The 23,243-nt window shown below is 38.9% G+C and overlaps 1 protein-coding gene across 1 annotated transcript in view; it reads right to left on the minus strand.

Annotated features, from left to right (window-relative positions):
• Cul4b (cullin 4B) overlaps positions 1 to 22,706 on the minus strand; it is a 45,227-nt gene extending 22,521 nt beyond the window's left edge. Inside the window, exons 1-3 of the mRNA XM_077107346.1 lie at positions 22,664 to 22,706; positions 21,379 to 21,927; positions 19,195 to 19,310 (exon numbers count right to left, since the gene is read on the minus strand). Coding sequence (XP_076963461.1) covers positions 19,195 to 19,310; positions 21,379 to 21,927; positions 22,664 to 22,691 — 693 coding nt within the window. The 5' untranslated portion in view covers positions 22,692 to 22,706. The remainder of the gene's footprint in view (positions 1 to 19,194; positions 19,311 to 21,378; positions 21,928 to 22,663) is intronic.
• Between the last annotated feature and the right edge of the window lie 537 nt (positions 22,707 to 23,243).

Genomic DNA, 23,243 nt, shown 5'->3' on the forward strand with positions numbered 1-23,243 from the left:
CAAAAAAAAAAAAATGGAAGGGATCAAGCCAAATTCTACCCTGTAAGGACATCAAATTTGTACCACTGCTAGGTATGAAAACTGTCTTGTTCTGGCCAGGCACAGTGGCACATGTCTATAAGCCACTCAGGAGGTTGAGGCAGGAGAATCCTAAATTCAAAGCCAGTCTCGTCAATTTAGCAAAGCCTTAAACAATTTAGCAAGACCCTTTCTCAAAATAAAAAGGGACTGGGATTTTCAGTGGTAAAACGCCCCTGGGTTCAATCCCTGGTACTAAAAAAAAAAAAAAACATCGTCCCGTTCTCTAAAATGTTAATCATTTTCACAAATAAAACTCCATGTTTTTTTCTTATGGTACTAGGGATTGAACCCAAGAGCACTTGACCACTAGACTACATTTCACCCCTTTTTATTAGACATATTCTCCCTAAATTGTCCAGGCTGGCCCCAAACTTGTAATCCTCCTGCCTCAGTTTCCAGGGTTGAGTCGCTGGGATTGAGCTACAGTGTGAGCCACAAACACCCAGTTTCCAATTTATTTATTTATTTACTTTTAAAATATTTTTAGTTCCTGATAATCTTTATTTTTTTAACACATGGTGCTGAGAATTGAACCCAGTGCCTCACACATACCAGGCATGTGTGGTACCACTGAGCCCCAGCCCCAGCCCCCAGTTTCCATTTTAAATTTAAAACATTATAGTTGTGCTGGGCTAGGTGTCATATGCCTGTAATCCCAGCAACTCAAGAGGCCTAAGGCAGGAGGATAGCACGTTCAAAGCCAGCCTCAGGAAGTTAGTGAGAACCCGTCTCAAAATAAAAAATAAAAAAGGGGCTGAGGATATAGCTCAGTGGTAAAATGCACCTGGGTTCAATCCCCAGTATCAAAAACAAACAAAAAAGTGATAGATGGCTTAGGTACTCTAATATAACTGAATTAAAACTCATTTATACTTTATTGGTTTTCTCAACAGAACAAAGCAGTCATTATTGCTAGCAGTATTAAAATGAATATGACATAATTAAATACCAAGGAATTTTGTCCAACTTTTCTGTTCAAGAATAGTTAAATAAACCGGGCTGGGGTTGTGGCTCAGTGGCAGAGTGCTTGCCTCGCACATGTGAGGCACTGGGTTTGATCCTCAGCACTACATCAAAATAAACTAAATAAAGATATTGTGCCCATGTATAACTAAAAAGTTTTTTAGAAAGAATAGTTAAATACAGAGGTTTTAAAATTTGCAAACTGAATAAACAATTACAAAAGAAAAGACTGCATTTTCACTTTATACTAATATTTGCATTAGACTATATTATACTCAGATCCCAAAAGGACAAGCTTCTTATGTATATCAAAAGACTTTAGAGCCAGGTGCAGTGGCGCACGCCTGTAATTCCAGCAACTGGGAGGCTGAGACAGGAGGATCATAACTTCACACCCAGCCAAAGGACAAGCTTCTTATGTATATCAAAAGACTTTAGAGCCAGGTGCAGTGGCGCACGCCTGTAATTCCAGCAACTGGGAGGCTGAGACAGGAGGATCATAAGTTCACACCCAGCCTCAGCAATTTAGCAAGGCCCTAAGCAACTCAGCGAGACCTTGTCTCTAATAAAATATAAAAAAGGGCTGGGGCTAGGTTCAGGGGCAAACACGATGGAGAGTTCAAAACCAGCCTCACTAACAGTGGTTGCTAAGCAGTTCAGTGAGACCCTGACTCTAAATAAAATACAAAACAGAGCTGGGGTTGTGGCTTGATGGTTGACTCCACTGAGTATAGTGGCATATGCCTGTCATTCCAGCTACTGGGGGGAGGGGCTGAAGCAGGAGAATTTGCAGTTTGGGGCCACCCTGGTTAATTCAGTGAGACCCCACTTAAAAATAAACTTTAAACAGGGCTGGGGATGTAGCTCAGTGGTAGAACATTCCTGAGATCAATTCCTAGTATAAGCATAAAGCATGGTAAAACTAGTGAACTCTGATATAATAATCTACAATTATAACTGGTGATGACTTATGTGTAACACCAAGATTCCTTTCTCACCACAACAGAAGATAAAAAAAAATCCATTAAAATGGACTTCAGGGGAGCATCCAAGTTTTGTTGGTTGGAGTGGAACTTTATAAATATGTACTAGGTAGTCACATTCCCAATTATGCAGGTAAGTAAATATATTAGCAAATGAAAAGAAAGCTTAAAGGAACCCACTTATACCACAGGAGAGAAGTCACATCTTACCAGGAAACAGCAACCCAAATAAATTCAGCAACCATGGAGGAACAGGAAAGCCAGTCTCCTCTGGCCACATTCCACATGACCTGGGGTTAGGCCACAAATGCCTAAGGGTATGTTTATTTAAAGAGCCTCCCTACTCATATAGGTCCTCTATGTACTGTCCCTCTTCCTCCCTCGATATCCCTCTCATTGTATTTCTGTTCCTTTTGAATTACTGATTCATTTTCTCAGCATTTCTCATTTCCCTGCTTAGATTTTGTCATATGACTTAGTGCATACCTCATCTTCTCCACTTTTCCCACTTCAGGTACTTCTCCAAATCTTATTTATCTCATTTCCTTCTGCTGTGTTTGCTTTTCTCCCATAAAACAGTTCTCGATATATCTATCTATTTATCTCCTCAAACAAGACTATATTTCCTTACCACTCAACTAGGTCCCACTTCTTCCAATAATCTTAACTGCACCAGCTGCCAGTGACTCACATAAAACTCCACCAATCATACCGCACTGACTTGTCAATAAGTCAGTACTATGCATCTTTTTGTGTATATCCTCTCTCTACTCGACTCTACATAACAGAAAACTATCACATGAACATGTTATAGGGTATTGATTTAACATTTGAGCAGCCATCTTAAATGTTAACCACCATCTTATGAGATAAATTTCACTTTCCTGTACATCCTTTTACCCCAATTTCCCTCACCCCCCATTAGTGATCTATCCCATGGTATCATAACCCTAAGCCAATTCCAGAAGGACATGACCCCTTGACCCTGGAATGCCCCAAGGTACCATCTACCAAAGCCAATCTCATGCTATTCCCCACCCAAGTAGCTCTGATGCAAGCACCCCCCCAAGCCTATCCCATAGCACTACTGCTACAACTCCAAAACTCTACCCCACAAAAACTGAACATCCGAATAAGTGCCTTCCTCCACTCCATAGAGGGATGGCCTTTATTTGTCAGCTTTGACAAACCTTTGTGTAGATCTCTGCCTAGTCTCCATTTTTCTTGTTCCTCGCTTTCCTTTCATTGGTGCTAAAACCCAGGATCAGGTTCCCCAGCGTGCCTGCTCCCCTCTTCGAGGGTCACTGAGCATCCCCAGGCCCCGATCTGAAATCCATCGTGGGATCAGGCCCTCCATTCTGCCAAACACCCTCTCTGCACCCACCACCAGACATATCAGGTAAGATCCCTGTCTCTGGTTGACCTAAATGACCTACGGTGATCCCAGGAAATGACTGTGGATAGTCTGGCATTCCCAGGGTTACCATGTGGTTGGGGGCACCCCCAGCCACAGCTTTGACTTTTCATCCCTACTGTCAATGGCATCTATAGGTGGTCTTTTATTTGGGTCCTGGGTTTTGGGAAAAAAAAACAAAACACCGAGGGTGACTGGGGGTTGTTCCTGGTGAGACTACCTGTAGGCCTTGGGTTAATCTCTACGGGCTTTTGTCCCTACTATGTAGTCAAAACCAGGTGCCCAAGTGCCTGAGTGTAACTGTTCTCTTACTAGGTGATACTAGAGACTGAGGACACCCTACCCTAAACTCACCTCCTACATCTCAACATGGGCAATTCCTCGTCCATTCCCTCCCATAGTCCCCTAGGCTGCCTCCTGGCTAACCTAGGGTCTCTCTCACCCCGGACCTAAAGCCCCAAAAACTTATCTGCTTGTGCAATTAGATCTGGTCTCAATATCCTTTGGATAACGACTTTAAATGGTCGCTTAAGGGCACTCTAGATCCCAAAATTAGGAATCTTTTCAACTATTATACGCCTTCAGGAAAATGGAAACAGATCCCCTATCCTCAGACCTTCTCTTTCCTTCCTTACAAATCATCCCTCTGCTCTTCCTGTTCTCTGGCCTAGGTTCTGCTAGCTCTTAAACCCTCTCTTCTCGACCTCAGGACCCTCCCTGAAACCCTAGACTTCAACCCCACTGGCCAACTCCCTCCCTACCATTCTCCACTTTCTGCTCTGACTCTTCTGGGACCTCCCTCACCTAGTTTCAGTCTAACTGCGACTTGCTCTCGCATGGCCCCCTCTACCCACCCTGCACCTCTGCTACCCTTTGATTAAGTAGCAAGGTTGGAGGAAGTTGCCAGGGTACACGTTCCTTTCTCCCTTAGTGACTACTCTCAAATCGAAAGGAGGCTGGGATCCTTCACTTCCAATCCTTCAGGGTATTCTTGGTTTTTTTGTTTCCTATCAGTCCTATTTTTTACTCAACTTTTGAGTTTTTAAACATCTGTAACATTGCAGTGGAGATTCACCTGCAAAAAGCTACAACGCCCTTACTTTTGTATGTGTGCACACTGTGTATTGCGTTATCTGTCCTTATGTGAATGTGTACATGACATGTATATGACATCAAGATTGGCAAATTGAAAGTGAATGGTCATAAATTTAAAAAATAGATCCAAATACCTTTAATTCACATGATTTAAGAAGATTCAATATAAATTGGGTAAAGAGATGAAAGTAAAGATGTCTTTAAAATTAAACTTAACTCACAAGTCTCTCTAGGTGGTCAAAGAATAAAATGTTGATGTCTATAAAATGTCTAATACCCACTGATTCTAGGACTTTTCTTCAACATGGAAGAAATGACTAATACTGTTCAATACACTTGTCTGCTATCTTGGTAAAAATAAGTGAAGTAGATTTGACATGGGATTACTCATCAATGTGTTTGTTAGATAGCATTTTAACCTTGTAAGTTAATCAGATAACTGTTAAGTACCCTTAACTCCTTGCATTCCATTGGGTAACATTATTGATGTTTTTATAAATTGGTAAATGAAAAAAGTGGGGGGGATTAAAGTTGCTTTGTCATTACTGGAAAAAGATTACTAAAAATTTAAAGTCCCAACAGGTATAATTCTATATACTTGAATATTGTGTTTTCATGAAATGGTAAACAGATGTGATTCTCTATACAAAGGTTTATAGAAGATTTCTGTATACAAAGGCCCCAAAATTTTAATTGCTCCAATTAAGAGTACTGTAAATAACAAAGTATTTCTTTTTATTAAAATGAAATAATTTATCTAAATTCAGAATTTTACAGGGATTGTTTCAGAATGTGAATAGAAAAGAGGTTAACAGATGGGAAAAAGAAATTAGAAGGTTCTAGGTATGGAAACCATATTTAATAGAAGGAAAAGAAAGTGTTTCTAGATAAGAAAGTCCTTTCGTGATGAAGTAAATAAGAGGGTTTAAATAAGTGATAAAGAAGGTCTATCTAAGTTAGTTATATATGTATATGAAACAATCAGTCAAGGCTATTTGAGGTTTTTTTTTCCATAAGGCCAAATGTTAATATACTGATATAAACCAAAGTTTAATCTATGTGTTAAAAGGACAAGGATTTCTTAAAACATTAATTTACCCATAACATTGTGTTAAGTTTTTTTTTTTAGCAAGTAATCTTGAAAGAATTAAGGACTATACAACTGTGGTTAAACAACAACTGCTATTTTGGAATACTGTAATGTTTTTACTCTTGTTAATTTTATTTTGTATTTTCCTTATAAACTGTCTAAATGTTGCCTGTTACTGTTTTGCAGAGGTATTACTTCAAGAACACACAACCTGGGTTAATTTAATATAATAAGCTATCACCTAGATAGTATAATTCAGATCCCAATTAATAAAAAGGGCAAATGACTGTAGGGTTGTGGACATTAAAGTTAAAGCCCAGTACTCTCAGTTTAAGACTGGTGAAACTGATTTGCTAGATGTTTAAGACAAAGATTTAAAGATTAAAGTTAAATTAAAAGGGCCAAGAAAACAAATGTTTGGCTCTTGCCATCCATGAGTCAGTCTGAATCCATAGAACAGGGAACTCCTCTAAAAAGCTTTGTAACTCTGGACCATATAACCTTCCAATCAGAGAGATTAGTCCCTGGAGAAAAGAAAGCCAATCAGTGAACTTGCTATGAAAGAGGAAGGTCATTGGAGAAGGGAGACATCCCTAATGATTCTAAGGAAAGCCACATGGTCAGTAAGACCTGAACCCATCCTAGTGCAAATGGCATTAGCAGAGCTAAAAATCTGCTCAAGTTCTCCAAGAGTGACTTCTAAATGACTCTTTAACAGCAGACAGAAATAAAAGTCAGTTTGACCTGCTTCATCTTAAACACCTAGCAAAAACAGTTAAAATCAAAACACAGCCATTCCTGGGCATTTTTTAAAAAATAATAGTTTAGTATAACTTAGGGCATACATTTGTGTTAGCCCCCCAAAATAATTAAGACTAGAGACTACAAAAGAGAGATTCTTAGGAAGGAATGCCTAATAACTACCAAGTGAAACTGCCAAGTCAGAAGTTTTTAGTTCAAGGCCTACAAACATTAAAAGTTAACTGTTGTGTTTACATTCCTGATAACTCTGGGATGTTAAAGATTTACATTCCCAAATAAAGGCCTTGACCACTCTGGCCTTATTATGGAATAAAGCCTCAGCCCTCACACCTCGTAATAAGAGATTATTGGCTTCTCTCATTTAATAGCAGGTCTTCTAGGCCTGAAGAGCTCCTTGGTAAGGCCTTGCTAATGTGAGCCCTTGACACAAATGGGGTATTCAATTTGTTTCCCTACTAGCTGCCCTGGGGTTATGACAGGCCTAGCCACAGGAATAACCACACCCATTAACTATTTTCATCAGCTCTCCAATCAGCTGACTGGGGATATCCAACAAGTACCTGAATCTGTATTAACCCTCCAGAATCAACTGGACTACTTAGCCTCTGTGGTCCTACAAAACCACCATGGACTGGACCTATTAACAGCAGAGAAAGGTGGACTTCGTCTATACCTACAGGAGGAATGCTGTCAATCAATGCTGATATAGTCAAAGACAACAACTCCAGCAGGACCTTGAATGTTGGAAACAACAGCTCTCCTCTGTTGGAGGATGGCAGCTAAATAACCCCCTTCTTGAGCGGGCACTTCCTTTCCTGACCCTTCCCCTTGTCATAGGCCTTCTGAGAATGCTTGCCCTCTGCATCATTACATTTGTTCAAGACCAGACTCAAAAAATCTCTAACCACACTGTGAACCAGCTTCTGTTACAGAACTACCAACCCTTCACCAAAATTGGGCTATCCAGGGTCAGCATCACCACCACCTCCTGACCCTATTACCTCAATAACATCCCGCACCCCTAACAAGGGTCCAGATGCTGCCCCTTCCCATCAGGAAGAAGCCACAGAAGATTGATCTACACCCCTGTCTCTTAAGGTCCCCAATAACAAACAAAAATGGAGGAATATAGGGTATTGATTTAACATTTGAGCAGCCATCTTAAATGTTAACCAGTGTACTTTTTCTAAGAATTCCCCCCACCCCCATTAGTGACCTACCCCATGGTACCATAAACCTAAACTAATCCCAGAAGGACACTACCCTTGACCCTGGAAAGCCCCATGGTGCTATCTACCTAAGCCAATCCTATGCTATTCCCCACCCACCTAGCTCTGATGCAAGCACCCCCCCCCCCAGCTTATCCATAGTGCCACCACTACAACTCCAAACCCCCTACCCAGCAAAAGCTGAATGTCCGAACATCTTAGGTGCCTCTCTCCACTCTATAGAGCGATGACCTTTATTTGTCAGCTTTGACAAATAAACTTTCATGTGGATCTCTGCCTGGTCTCCATCCTTCATTTCTCGCTCGCCTATCTCTTGCTTTCTTACTTTTCCTTCACATGTATCTACAAATTTTTCATTACTTTTTAGGCTTTGGACCAAATGAATACATTCTATTAAAAAAAAAGCACATATCTACAACAATTAACAATATGTCCCACATATAAAAGGGACTTCTTATAAAACCAGAAAACATGTTAATTCCAACAGAGTATGCCAGGTGCTATAGTGGAGTTACGCAGAGAGATGGTACTTCTAACCCAGACTCAGACAGAAAGTCAGGAAAACTGGCAGAGTCCTAAAGACTCAGAAGGAGGCTGGGGATGTGGCTCAAGCGGTAGTATGCTCGCCTGGCATGCGTGCGGCCCAGGTTCGATCCTCAGCACCATATACAAGCAAAGATGTTGTGTCCACCAATAACTAAAAAATAAATATTAAAAATTATTTTTAAAAAAAAAGACTCAGAAGGAAATGGATAAAAAGCTAGAGGGAAGAGTATTAAGCTGGACTTTATGTGCATATAGCTTCATCTGGGTTTAGCTGAAAGGTAGTTTTAGAAGTTTGAGGTGGGAAGTGGGTATGGCTCAGTGGTAGAGCACATGCCTAAGATGCATGAGGCCTTGCATTCCAATCTCAACACTGCAAAAAAGGTTTGATTCAAGAAAGGCAGGTGAATTTTGAAGGTGAATTTCAAAGGGAACACTGCTTCTTCAGCTTTGGAGGCTACTTAAAATGTAGAGCAAATCTAATAATTTTCCTTCCTCAACAATCATCCATCAAGTAATCTTCATGTACTGTTATGAACAAAGCTCCTAATTGGTACAACCAAAAAGCTAAGGACAGAATAGTGGCTCATTATCTACTATCATTTATGTTAAAACAGAAAAAAAGGGTACAAATATGCCAGTAGTTTTTATATAGATAAAACATCTCTAGAAAGATGATCAAAAAACTTCTTCAACAAATGGTGCTGGAGAACTGGAAATCCATATGCAACAAAATGAAATTGAATCCCTTTCTCTCACCATGCACAAAAGTCAACTCAAAATGGATCAAGGAGCTAGGAATCAGACCAGAGACTCTGCATCTAATAGAAGATAAAGTTGGTCCTAATCTTCATCACTGGGGGCAGGCCCCAAATTTCTTAATAAGACACCTATAGCACAAGAGTTAAAACCAAGAATCAACAAATGGGACGATTTCAATTAATAAGTTTTTTCTCAGCAAGAGAAATAATATGTGAGGTGAATAGGGAGCCTACATCCTGGGAACAAATTTTTATCCCTCAAACATCAGATAGAGCTCTAATCTCTAGAGTATTCAAAGAACTCAAAAAGTTAAACAAAAAAGCAAATAACCCAATCAACAAATGGGCCAAGGACTTGAACAGAAACTTCTCAGAAGAGGATATACAATCAATTAACAAATAAATGAAAAGATACTCACCATCTCTAGCAATCAGAGAAATGCAAATTAAAACTACTCTAAGATACCATCTCACTCCAATAAGAATGGCAGCCATTATGAAGTCAAACAACAATAAGTGTTGGCGAGGATGCAGGGAAAAGGGTACACTCATACATTGCTGGTGGGACTGCAAATTGGTGCAGCCAACTTGGAAAGCAGTATGGAGATTCCTTGGAAAGCTGGGAATGGAACCACCATTTGACCCAGCTATCCCCCTTCTCGGATTATACCCAAAAGACCAAAGAAGAGCATTCTACAGGGACACAGCCACATCAATGTTTATTGCAGCACAATTCACAATAGCTACAATGTGGAACCAACCTAGATGTCCTTCAACAGATGAATGGATTGAAAAAATGTGGCATTTATACACAATGGAGTATTACTCAGCACTAAAAAATAATAAAATCATGGCATTTGCAGGCAAATGGATGGTATTAGAGCAGATTATGCTAAGTGAAGTTAGCCAATCCCTAAAAAACAAATACCGAATGTCTTCTCTGATATAAGGGGGGTGACTCAAAATGGGATAGGGAAGAAGAGCATGAGAAGAAGACTACCACTAAATAGGGAAGAGAGGTGGGAGGGAAAAAGAGGGAGAGGGGGAGTTACACAGAAGATGGAAGGAGAACCTCATTGTTATACAGAATACATATATGATGTTGTAATGAGGAAAAAAAAAGTGTGTCACATTAGATTGGATAGAGAGAAAGAATTGGAGAGGAGGGGAGGAGTAGGGAGGATAGGAAGGGCAGCAGAATAGAATAGACAATATGATTGATGTATGTACATTCCATGTATGTATTATATGTCAAAAAGGATTCTAATGTCATATATGACAAAAATAAATAAATAAAAATTTTAAAAAAGAAAGATGATCAAAAAACTAATAATGTGCTGGGGATGGGGCTCAGTGGTACAGTGTTTACACAGCATGTATGAGGATCTGGGTTCAATTCCCAATATTATGAGGAAAAAAAAGAAGACACTAATAATATTACTAAAGAGGGTAACTAGCTAAGGAACTGGTAGATGGGTTGGAAATAAGACTTTTCAATACATGCTCTATAAAACCTTGGGGCATTAAACCAAGTAAATACATCATTCAAAAAACTTAAAATAGGGGCTGGGGTTGTGGCTCAGCGGTAGAGCACTCGCCTAGCACATGCGAGGCCCTGGGTTTGATCCTCAGCACCACATAAAAATAAATTAATTAAATAAAGGTATTGTGTCCAACCACAACTAGGAACAAAAGACTTAAAATATTTGCCTTATCAAAAAAAAAAAAAAAAAAAAAAAAAAAAAACCCTTTCCATGTTCCCCATCACTACACTTGTTAACATGACATCCAAGACCCCATCTTAACATTTTAGTCTTACGGTTAATAAGCTTACCACACAACCCTATGATCTAAGCACTCTTTTCTTGCTTTTGAACAAGGTTTGTTTGAAGCAGTCATGTGTGCCAAGAACAGTAGCTTCCAAAACTTTAACTTCAAGCCACATTAAGAAATTTATTTATGGTAAAAATGGGAGCTCATATCCCACTTGAATCAAAGTGTGAAATATGATATATCAAGAACTATGTAATGTTTTGAACAACCTACAATAAAAATTAATTAAAAAAAAGAAATTTATTTATACTGTTATGTATACATAACTAAAAAGAACAAATAAAAATTTTAAAAAGAAATCAATCTCGGGGCTGGGATTGTGGCTCAGCGGTAGAGCGCTCGCCTAGCATGTGTGAGGCCCTGGGTTCAATCCTCAGCACCACATAAAAAAATAAAGATATTGTGGGGCTGGGGTTGTGACTCAGCAGTAGAGCGCTTGCCTAGCACATGCATGCGAGGCCCTGGGTTCGATCCTCAGTATCACATAAAAATAAATAAATAAAGGTATTGTGTCAACTACAACTAAAAAATAAATTATATATATATATAAAAAGATATTGTGTCCAACTACAACTAAAAAATAAATTAAAAAAAAAGAAATCAATCTATCTACCTGCAGTGCTAGTGATTGAACCCAGGAACTTGTGCATGGTAGGCAAGTGCTACCACTGAGCCACACAACCCCAGCCCCACATCCCCAGCCCTTTCTAAATTTATTTTGAGACAGGGTCTCCCTAAGTTGTCCAGGCTGTCCTTGAACCAGTGTTCCTCCTACCTGAGCCTCCCCAGTACCACCACACATGGCAAGAAATATATATATTATAATCTCTTGCACATAAAATAAATGTATGTACTTGAAACAATATCTTCATAAAACTACATAATCATTACCATGCATGATACACTAATTATCTTCCATTATATCTTTTTTAAAAAAAATGCTAAGGGGGGCTGGGGATGTGGCTCAAACGGTAGTGCACTCGCCTGGCATGCCTGCGGCCCGGGTTCAATCCTCAGCACCACATACAAAAAAAAAATCAAAGATGTTATGTCCACCGAAAACTAAAAAATAAATATTAAAATTCTCTCTCTCTCTCTCTAAAAAAAAATGCTAAGGGGCTGGGTGTAGCTCAGTGGTAGAGCACTAGCCTATGCTGCATAAGCTCCTAGGTTCAAATCCCTAGCACTACAACCAAACAAAAACTGTTAATCACAAACTACTACCTTCTTACTTTGCAGCGGGGAGGTTTACTGGGGATTGAACCCAGGGGCATTTTAACATGGAGCCACATTCCCAGTTCTTTTTATGTTTTACTTAAGAGATAAGGGTCTTGCTAAATTGCCATAGCTGACCTCGAAACTGCAATACTCCTGTTTCATTCTCCCAAGTCACTGGGATTACATGTGCCCAGCTACACATTAATAATTTCAAGAACCTACTAGAACATAAACACCTTAGGAGCAAGGACTAAGAGATTTCTATATCACCGAGGTGTCTATCCAAATGTGCAGACAGTAAGCACCCTGTAATCCTAGCTACATGAAAGGCTGAGGGAAGAGGATCAAAAAGTTCGAGGTCAACATGGACAAATCAGTCATAAACTGTCCCAAAATAAAAATAAAAGGACTAGGTAGGATTTGGCTTAGTGATAGAGTCCTTGCCTAGCATGCAAAAGGCCCTGAGTTTAATCCCCAGTACCAAGGGGGGAAAAAAAAAGGAATGAGTATTTACTAAGCACTACTATATCCTATTAGGTACTGGAATAGAAACAGGAATAAGAAAGTGTTAAATCACAGCCAGGCATGATGGTGCACATCTGTAATACCACCAACTCCTGAGGCTGAGGCAAGAGGATTAGAAGTTCAAGGCCAACCTCAACAATTTAGCAAGGCCCTAAGCAACTTAAGTGAGACCCTATCTTAAAAAAATAAAAAGAGCTGGGGATGTGACTCAATGGTAAAGTGCCCCTGGGTTCAATCCATAGTACCAAAAAAGTGTTAAATTACTAATTTATAGTTTGGGGGTGGGATGAGGGGGTAGGGATTAGCTCAGTCCATATAGTGCTTGCCTTACATGCACAAGGCCCTGGGTTCTATGCCCAGAACCACCAAAAAAAAAAAAAAAAAAGAAAAAAAAAAGTTTGAGGGGCTGGGGTTGTGGCTTGGTGGTAGAGTACTTGCCTAGCACTTGTGAGGCAATGGATTCGATTCTCAGCAAAAAAAAAAAAAAAAAAAAAAAAAATGTGTGTGTGTGTGTGTGTGTGTGTGTGTGTGTGTGTATATATATATATATATATATATATATATATATATATATAAAAATGCTGTGTCCATCTACAACTAAAAATATTTTTAAAAAAAAGTTTGAGAGGGCTGGGTTGTGGTTCAGTGGTAGAATGCTTGCCTACCATGCATGAGGCACTGGGTTTGATCCTCAGCACCACATAAAAATAAAATAAAGATACTGTGTCCACCTAAAACTAGGGAATAAAATATTAAAAAAAAGTTTGAGAGAAGCTCTATTGTATTCCAGATCTTTGAAATGTACTTTTGGAAATGTATTAATTATTTTACATCTCACTAAATAACACTTTGGTAATTCTTAGAGTTATAGTATAATTATTGCTAAAATAACCTCTTATCTCACAAGCACCTATTTGTATTAAACAGATTCTAGTTTGACAAGTCCTCTAAATAAAACTATCTTTTTACTAAGCTTCCAATCATTAGTGGTAAACAGTCTTAAATTCTTTGACAACAGTTGGGTATAAAATATAAGCATTCTATCAAGCTTTTAATATTTATTCCTCCAAATCCCAACAACTCAGAAGGCTGAGGCAGGAGGATTGCGAAGTCTGAGGCCAGTCTCGGTGACTTAGTGAAGCCCTAAGCAACTGAGGGAGACCCTGTTTCAAAATAAAAATAAACAAAGGGTTGGGAATGTATATCAGTGGCAAAGCACCCCTGGGCTCAATCCCCAGTACTAAAAACAAAAATCTTGTTTGAAAATTAAAAAAAAAAAACTGAGGCTGGGGTTGTGACTCAGTGGTAAAGCAGTCACCTAGCATGTACAGGACCCAGGTTCGATCCTCAGCACCACATAAAAAAAAAAGGCAATGTGTTGTGTCCATCTACACCTAAAAAATATTTTTTAAAAAATAAAGGTATACGAAAAAACCCACCACACACTGCCAAGAAAATATAATTGTGTAGCAAATGAATTGCAAATGTTCACTTAACAGACAATAAGAAAACTACTAAATTCCCACCATGGTGCTGAACTTTATAGTCATAGACCTAAATGAAATGGGTCCCATTTTCCAGAGTATTTAAAGAAAGAAAAGCACACCACAACTTTTCAATATCTGACACAATATAAATTATCTCTTTTTGCAGAAAAGAAACCAATCATGCAATGAAACCTAAATTACTTTTCTTTTTTACATCTAGTCAACAGGGTTTAAATAAGACTGAGAATTAGCAAGGACTAAGAATTCAGTCTTGCACATTTTTTGAAACACCAGTGATAGTACTGATTAACAATTTAGTAAAAAGAATACGTAATATATAACTAAGCTTAAAACATCAATACAGTGACAACAGTTTTACTTAGAGAATACTATAGCTAGTGATCAACACTTAAGAATCTCACTATTCTCCTATAATCAATCATTGACTGCTTAAATAACCAGATTTACAATAAATAATAACCTATACTCAGATGGATGCACAATCTGTTTCCAGTCCTTTTTTTTTTTTTTTGAGGGGGGGAATCAGGGATTGAACCCAGTGGCGTGTTAACACTGAGCCACTTTCCAAGTCCTTTTTTTATTTAAAGACAGGCAGAGTCTCACTAAGTTGGTTAGGGCCTTGCTAAATTGCTGAGGCTTGCTTTGAACTTACGATCCTCCTGCCTCAGCCTCCTGAGTCTCTGCAATTACAGGTGTGCACCAACGTACCTGGCTGCTTCCAGTATTGTGGTCATCTACTCTATAAATGAATCACTAATAGAAAGGTTATTTTAAGATCCATTTCACAGAAAGCTAACAAAAGTTCCCATTACAAATGACATACAAAATTATTTTTAGCTGAGTGTAGTGGCACATGCCTGAATCCCAGCAACTTAGGAGGCTGAGGCAGGAGATAGGAAGTTCCAGGATAGCCTTGGCTACTTTGAAAGAACCTGTCTCAAAATAAAAAATAAAAAAAAGTTCAGAGAGGCAGCTCAGCGGTAGAGCACCCCTGGGTTTAATTCATAGTACCACAAAACAACAAGGACAAAAAGTGGTGCATACGAATACTGTTCCTAGAGAGTTCCTATTATTTTTCCAATTCCATTAATGGTGTCTGCTGAAGCATATTTATTTGTAATGTAATCTAGTTATCAACCAGCTGTTCTAACCTAGTGTGGATTTAGGATTTCAAAATGTGTCTTTATTACTCTAATAAAATGTAATTTTCAAATAAAGGCTTCTTTTTTTAATGACCCAACCATATATTATAATTGATAACTAATACATATTAGAGTGTCTGTTAAATACTTTTTGCAATATTTTATTTACAACTAAACAACCTGGTTATATGGTTAGGGTCACTACCCTATTTTGCAAATGAGAAAACTAAGACTTAGCAAAGTAACTGGCCCAAAGTTTTTATGACCAGTGACAAATCTCTACTCTATGGCAGACAAATCAACTTTCAAGCTAGTTCATGTAAACATAATCCCAGCCAGGCACAGTGGTACATGCTTATAATTCCAGCAATTTGGGAGGTAAAACAGGAGGACCACAAGTTTGAGCCCTAAGTGACTAACTGAGACTGCCTCAAAAAAAAAAAAAAAATATATATATATATATATATATACACACACACACACACACACATACATACATATAAAGGGTTGGGACGTGGCTCAGTGGTAAAGTACCCCTAAAGTTAAACCCCCAGTATTCCTCCACAAAAGAAAGCAGCAAACAAACAAAAGAACCAAAACCAAAACATTAACCACTGCCTCACTTGTTCAGGATTTTCAAGGTTGTCAAGGAAAGGTAATCTTAAAACTGAGGCATAATTCTCATTTTAGATTACTTAAAAAGACAATGCTTGCAGAGCTGGGGATGTAGCTCAGTGGCTGGCCTAACATGCTGAGGGCCTGGGTTCCATCCCTAGTGTCAGAAAAAAAAGACAAGACAATGTTTGCTTGTAAATGCTCTCTGAGCAGCATGTTCTGTTCTAGAAATTAAAAACTTAAAAAGTAACACATGCAACCCACCTAAGGGAATTCCACATTTCAACTTTAAAGCAAAAATGGGTTTTCATGCAGAAAAAAAGTTATGTGCCAGTTAAGTGTTTACATCAGGGAAAGAAGGGAGAGCAGGGGTTTGGAGACATTGTTTGGTGTATCTACGTATTTCTATTATTGCTCATTTTTAGGAGAATACTTTTAATTACACTGAGTTAAAACCAAACAGCACTATAAAATTACATTACATATGAAGTCACATTGTTACATGTAACATTTCATATAACATTATGAAATAATATTACCTCCTTTTGAACTTGAACATCTCAAAATAATCTAATAATCCAAAGCAGCATTTATAAAGTTAAGGTCAAAAATAATAAAAGAGCTACAAACATGCTTTTGAATTTATTATAGCAGAAGCAATAAGGTACTGAAACAGAAAAGTTGTAATAATTGTGACTAGGGTAAAGAACTCAAATGAAGAACAGCAGGTAAAACTTTTTAAAGTACAAGAAAGCAAAAACAGTAAAAACAATGTATAAGCTCTTGGAAGAAAAAAAAATTAACAGAATCAATGTATCAAGGAAAGTATTTTTAAGTCAAAAGTTCAAGAAAAATACTCAAGGTAAACAGGGTTAACAATTACAATTAACGTTCTATATGTAAAATATACAAAGCAAAACATTATTGAAATTAATGTTGTACAGCAGCATATCAAAATAAACACCACGTACATACACAAAAGAAAAACAAACTGACCAGCTTTGATGACAGTTTTTCCTAAAGTAAAACAATTTAATTGCTACAAAGACTGCACAACAGTAGTATCTGCAGTGTTATAGTATTATTAATGAAGTAGCATGGAAGTGAAAACGTGGACTAGGAATTCAGCATCTCAGTTTGATACCCCTATTCTTCCAATACACGACTCTGGGGAAGTTATTTAACTTCTCTCAGACTCAAGTCTCCTTGTCAATAAAATGAGGATAATAACTACTACCATTATCTATTCAGAAAGAGTTTCTGTAATGATTAAATGAGATAACAGAAGATTAATCCACTTTGCAGGTGGTTATAAAACTGTATGAAGAAAATACTGGACCACATGATCTCTTAAGGCCTTTTAAATTCTAATTCCATAATTCTATTTTTATTAATGTGCAACTTAGGAACCACATAATGTAATTCAACAAAAAAAGCCAAATCAAGTGGACTTTTTTTTTTTTTGATATGAGGGATTGAACCTAGGGGTGCTTTTTATTTTGAGACAGGGTCTCACTAAGTTGCCAAAGCTGGCTTTGATTTTGTGATCCTACTGCCTCAATCTCCTGAGGTTCTGGGATTACAGGTGTGAGCCACTGCACCTGGCCTGTTACCCTTTTGATCTTAGGTTAGGTACTAAAACTCCTGTCAGTTTATCTTGCCTCCTCTGTAAAACAGATAAAAGGCAAAGGATACCTGCCTTATCTATCTCTCAACATTGCTTAGAAGAATTGGATGTTTGTAACTGGGCATGGTGGCACACATCTATAATTCCAGCATCTTGGGAGGTTGAGGCAGGAGGATCATGAGTTCAAAGCCAGTCTCAGCAAAAGTGAGGTGCCAAGCAACTATCTCTAAATAAAATACAAAATAGGGCTGGGGGATGTGGCTCAGTGGTCCATTGTCCCAGAGTTCAATCCCCATTACAAACAAACAAACAAAAGAATACATCTAGGGGCTGGGATTGTGGCTCAGTGATAGAGCGCTCGCCTAGCATGGGCAGGACCCGGGATCGATCCTCAGCACCACATAAAAATAAAGGCATTGTAAATAATACACCTAAAAAATAAATGTTAAAAAAAGAATCCATCTACTTTGCCAGGCACAGTGGCACGAGGATCAAAAATTCGAGGCCAGCCTCAGCAATTTAGAGTGGGGCCCTAAACAATTTAGCAAGATTCTGTCTCAAACTGAAAAAAATGAAAAAGCGCTGGGAGGGCAGGGTGCAGTGGCACAGGCCTGTAATCCCAGAGGCTCTGGAGGCTGAGGAAGGAGGATCACAAGTTCAAAGCCATCCTCAGCCACTGAGTGAGGCCATAAGCAACTCAATGAGACCTTATCTCTAAATAAAATTCAAAAAAGGGCCGAGGATGTGGCTCAGTGGTTAAGTGCCCCTGGGCTCAATCCCTAGTACCAAAAAAGAAAAAAATAGATCCCAAATTAGGTAATTAGATACCAAACCTGTTTTCTGACTCCTAACCCATGGTTCATCCATCAGCATACTACCTCTGCAACTAAAATATGAAAACTACAAATACTGATACACTGAACCAATGTAATTTCTTACAAGATTTATCAAACTCAAGCCAGTGTATTCAGAAGTATTTTTTAATACCAAACTGCTGATGCTGTAATAGAAAATTAGTTTTTGAATTGGCTGTTTATGTCAAAAAAAACAGGGCCAACTCTCTTGGAAGCTAGAAGTCTCAATCAGTAATTGCTCTGGACATTATATTTAAGTTAAATCTTTCAAACAAAAACAAATGTGAACCTCAGGCTAAGTTACTGGGCTATAACCTGCTGCACATGTCTAGGTTAAGGTGCGTCTTGTAGACCAGGAGATAGAACAAACATGAAGAGCAACAAAAACAATGGCAAAAAGCTACTTCAGGGACTGGGGTTGTAGCTTGGCAGTAGAGCACTCGCCTAGCACGTTAGAGGCCCTGGGGTGGATCCTCAGCACCACATAAAAATAAATAAATAAAGGTGTTGTGTCCAACCACACCTAAAAAATACATTAAAAAAGCTACTTCATATTAGTATGTGAGGTAGAATAAAGAATGTGAATAATATCTGCATGTCTTGAGGACTTTCCTATATGTGGATGACACGACTAAGCAAGAATTGTCACAATACAATGACATGTCACCAGAAATTATTTGGGGATCTATGCTACAGGATTCTATAATAGGTCAAACCTCAAATATACCAAGATATACCTAAATGAATCCCTATTAGAAGGGTCTAAGTATATACCTATAGTTTATGTGAGACTATGTGATCTGATTATAACAGTACACTAATTAATAAATTATAATCAAAAGTGAACCAAAAGTCTACTCAAGAACCCATTTGAGAAATTATGTGTAAAATCCACACACATCCCATTACAATTTATTTTCATTACATCTGGTTATCTGCACTAATACATACCTGGTAGAGTTCTTCTAAATTGTATTTAATTGAAGTACTATTTTGAATAGCTTCCACTGCTTCTTTCAGTTTCTGCCATGTTTCATCTGTGTAGTTTTCTGGTAATTTAGGTTTATCTAGATGATATGTAAAAGATTGGTATTAGAATAATATGTAGAATGTAGTAACCAAAGATCTATAATACAGCATTACAATTTTTAGGATGTTATGATTTTACATTATAGCTAAATATGAAAGTAACCACTGTATTTAAGCTCAGTATAAATAAAATTTAAAATGCCAGAATACTGTTTAAGGCATTTTGACTCACCTATTAAAATTGAAGGTGAGGGTTTTTTTCTCCTATTGATTGTATTGCTTCAAAAAAATAAAAATTCAAGAATGACAGATAAAAAAAATAACAATCCCGATCATCTTGTGTAAAACCTATATCAACAGGAATGAGTCTTGTACATGAGATTTAAAATACTGAGTATCTACTAAGTGCAAGGTATTTTATAAACTTCTTAATCTTTTCTACAATGCCCTGGAGTAAATATTACCATCCCTATTTTACAACTGAGGAAAAGGAAACTGAAGTGGGAACTCATTTGGTGAGCTTGCCCAAGGTCATCATAGCTAGTAAAATGGCAAAGCTGGGATTCTAATCCAGGTCTGTGTGACCCCCAAATTTATGCAACATCTACATAAATGGAAAGAAATATCTTTAACTCAGTGTTTGAAGTCCCTTTATGAGCAGAATAAATTTTAAAATATTAAAAGAAATGACTCCAAAATGACTCCAAAATCTATGCAGCATTTTCAGAAGGTAAAGAAACCTCTTAATGTAAGCTTTAAACTTCACTGGCCAGCAAAAAATGAAAAAAAAATTTAATTAAAGCATCCAAATTCCTTAATAATGTGTTTTTACTTTAGAGAGAGAAAAATGAACAAAATCTCTGGAATTAATTTGCAAATGAAATTAGGATAACAGCTCATTTCCTAAAAATTATTGGTTATTGATGCATTTTTAAGTGAAATAATGAACATATTAATAGTTACAATTCATATTCACTTTAGAAAACTATACTATTAAATCACAAAGAATAAAACACTTGAGAGCCTAGAGATGGGAAGGAGATGATATAAAAAAGGGTTAAAAACAGACAACATCCTAATCTTCTGCTTGGAGACAAAATAGAGCATATTCCTGATTTCTATACCAATGTTGAAAACAGAGAATCTAATTTTCTCAATGCTAATATTTAGCCACAAGACATTTGTCTGGTAAATATTACTTAAGTTCATTCATTTACTTCTCCATTTAACAAGTATTTTAACATCTATTACCTGCCAGTTAGGGTTGGTAAAAAAGTAAGTCAGAAAAAATAGAAACACATTCAACAGATAAAAATTAATTCAACTCAAAAACATTTTAAATGTTGAGTTTATACTTGCATCAATGCATTCATTATACGAAACCACGTATCTCAAACACAATACAAGCAAATTTTCCTAAAATCTGTAAGTCAATACTTTAAAACCTACTTAAGTGAGAAAAAATGTAGTAATTGTTCCTATCTTTAGACTAGTGGTACACAGAGTTACTACTTCTGTGTATACACAAGATTTTTTCACTTCAAACCCTACCTTTGGAAAGAAATTCAGAGACCCTAAATATTTTTCTCCAAATATTTTTTCCACCATGAGTTTCTTGAATATAGTACAACATTATACATCTAATTATAAATCTTATATGAGCATGCAAAGATCACCATTGCTACCTGCATTTATTTCTAGGGATACACTGTGGCCTACTGAAACAGAAAAATAAAAATCTCAGCAGTGCCAAGGCTCACTATGCACCTGAACTAAATAAACCTCTTTAGAATACAATTTCTCACCTGTAAAGTCCGGATCAAACATACTGTAGATTGTCAATGTTATAAGGAATAACAGATTAGATACAATAGGTTGAGAAAGACCTCGAAACACTGCAAACACCCGGTGGATGCTTCAGCACAAGGATACTAACCACCCCCGGAAAATGAACCCTCCACCAAAAAAAGGACCTCCCCTCCATCTCATTGATTATGCATAAAACATTAGGCCACCTCTATACTGTTTAATATATTAACATAAATAGAGCACGTGACCGCTCAAGTGTCAAATCCTTAGGTGATTATGGATTTTGGCCTTGGTTACCTTTAAAGTTCTTGATCACTAACTTCTTAGCAGAGCCAGGCTTGCTGTTAGCAAAGCTAGAGACGGTGGTAGATGATTTGGCTAGGCCGTTTGCATGATGCACCGAAGCCACAGAAGAGATTAATATACTCTTATTTTTAAGTTGCTGCTGCTGCTGAGATGTTGCAGCAGTTGGTGAAGATGAGGAGGAGGAGGAGGAGGATTCCTCAGCCATCTTCGCATCAAACCCTACAAACTCCAGGGTGTCTTCAAAACGCAGCTTCTTCTGTATCGGTACGTGGCTGGAAGCAGCCACTGAAACCCCCAAGCAGTAGGACGAGGTTGAAGGGGATGCCGAATCCCTGGGTTGTAAAGGAGGAGTGGAGGAGGAGGAAGACGTGGAATCAAAGTCTTCTCTCTCGTTACTACTGTTACTGCTGCTACTGCTGCTGCTGCTGTTTAACTTTCTCTTCTTGGCAGAGGTGGGCGGAGTGGTGCTGGTATTACCATCAGTGGCAGATCTGACCTCCTGAGCAGCAGCAGCAGCTGAGGGATTGGGGGAAGAAAAACCTGTTGGAAACATGAAAATAGCGGGGTCAACAGGCAGAGGAGCATCAAAACCCTACGTTTATATGCCTGCGTGCGTGTAGGAGAGAAGGTGGCAATGCTAGAGGGGGAAGGGAAGAAAGAAGAGAGGAGAAACACAGAGGACAAGAAGGAAAGTGAAGGGGGGGCAAACCGGGGGAATGGGAGGGTTTGGGAAGGCGGATAGGCTGACACCAGAAGTGAGGAGAACGAGGGGGGAGAGCGAATGAGGAGGCAGACAGGTAAACGGCCGTGCCGTCCCCCCTCCCCTGCTTTTCAATCTCTCCCCCCCTTTTCTGCAGGAGCGACTCAAGAGAGTCTGTGAGGCTGCAGCTCCTCCTCCTTTTCTCCCTCTCTCTGGGAGGGGAGATGCTGTGGTTGGGGGGAGGGGAGGGGGAGCGAACCAGAGCTTGTTATTGTCAATAGCACAAGAGGCTAAAGATGGCGCCACTTCCGGTCACGAGGCACCAAAGGAGGGGCGGCGTCTCTCCCCAGGAGTGGGGGGTGGAGAGAAACACTGCAGCCACCCGGGGGTTGGGGGAGCTGGCTAGTGGTGGGGCGGCGGGAAAGGGGCAACCAAAGCACCTCAAATGCTCTTGTTAGTTCGTTCAGGCTCCTGTTCCCTCTCCCCTTCCCTGCCATCTTCCTCCCCAAACCCACCCATAACTCCCACCCCTTCCTTAACGGTCCCGCGGGGAGCTTCGCGCCGCAGCGCCCTTACCGGAAGTGACTGGGCAGACACTTTTCATAGCGCCCAGATCCCGAAGCCCCCAGGTCCGCAGGACTCCAGTGGGGGGGGGGGGATGGGGGAGGGAACAAGGGGGGGAAGAGAAATGGAAAGGGAGGAGGGGGCGGGCCTTTGAGACACCTTCAGAGCTCCTGATTGGAGATTTCTGACCGTGAGGTGGGCGGGAGCAAGGGGTGGGGGTGGCGGGAGAAGGAGCGGGAAGGAGCCTGGAGAGGAGGGGAGGTGGTGACTGCGAGGGGCGGGGTAAGCTAGCTGGGAAAAAAGAGAAGAGAGGGAGGAGGTAGGGAGTAAAAAGTAAGAAAGAATGGAAACTTTGAAAGAGATAAAGGAATAGGAGGGGTTGCAAGGTGACGGGAGTAACCCGAAATAGAAGAAAACATAATCATGCTATTATGCCTGCTGCTACAGAACGTCACGATTTTAAGATAGGAAAGAAAATCTTAGGAAGCAAAGGAGTTTTTGATTCCATGTAGCAACAAATTGTTTCTTTTGTGTCAAGGACACCAAAGACCCAATGCTGAATAGAGCCTGAATTTTTTGTTCTTTTCTCGGT

Source organism: Callospermophilus lateralis, chromosome X (genome assembly GCF_048772815.1).
Source record: "Callospermophilus lateralis isolate mCalLat2 chromosome X, mCalLat2.hap1, whole genome shotgun sequence".
In the NCBI taxonomy this organism is placed as follows: domain Eukaryota; kingdom Metazoa; phylum Chordata; class Mammalia; order Rodentia; family Sciuridae; genus Callospermophilus; species Callospermophilus lateralis.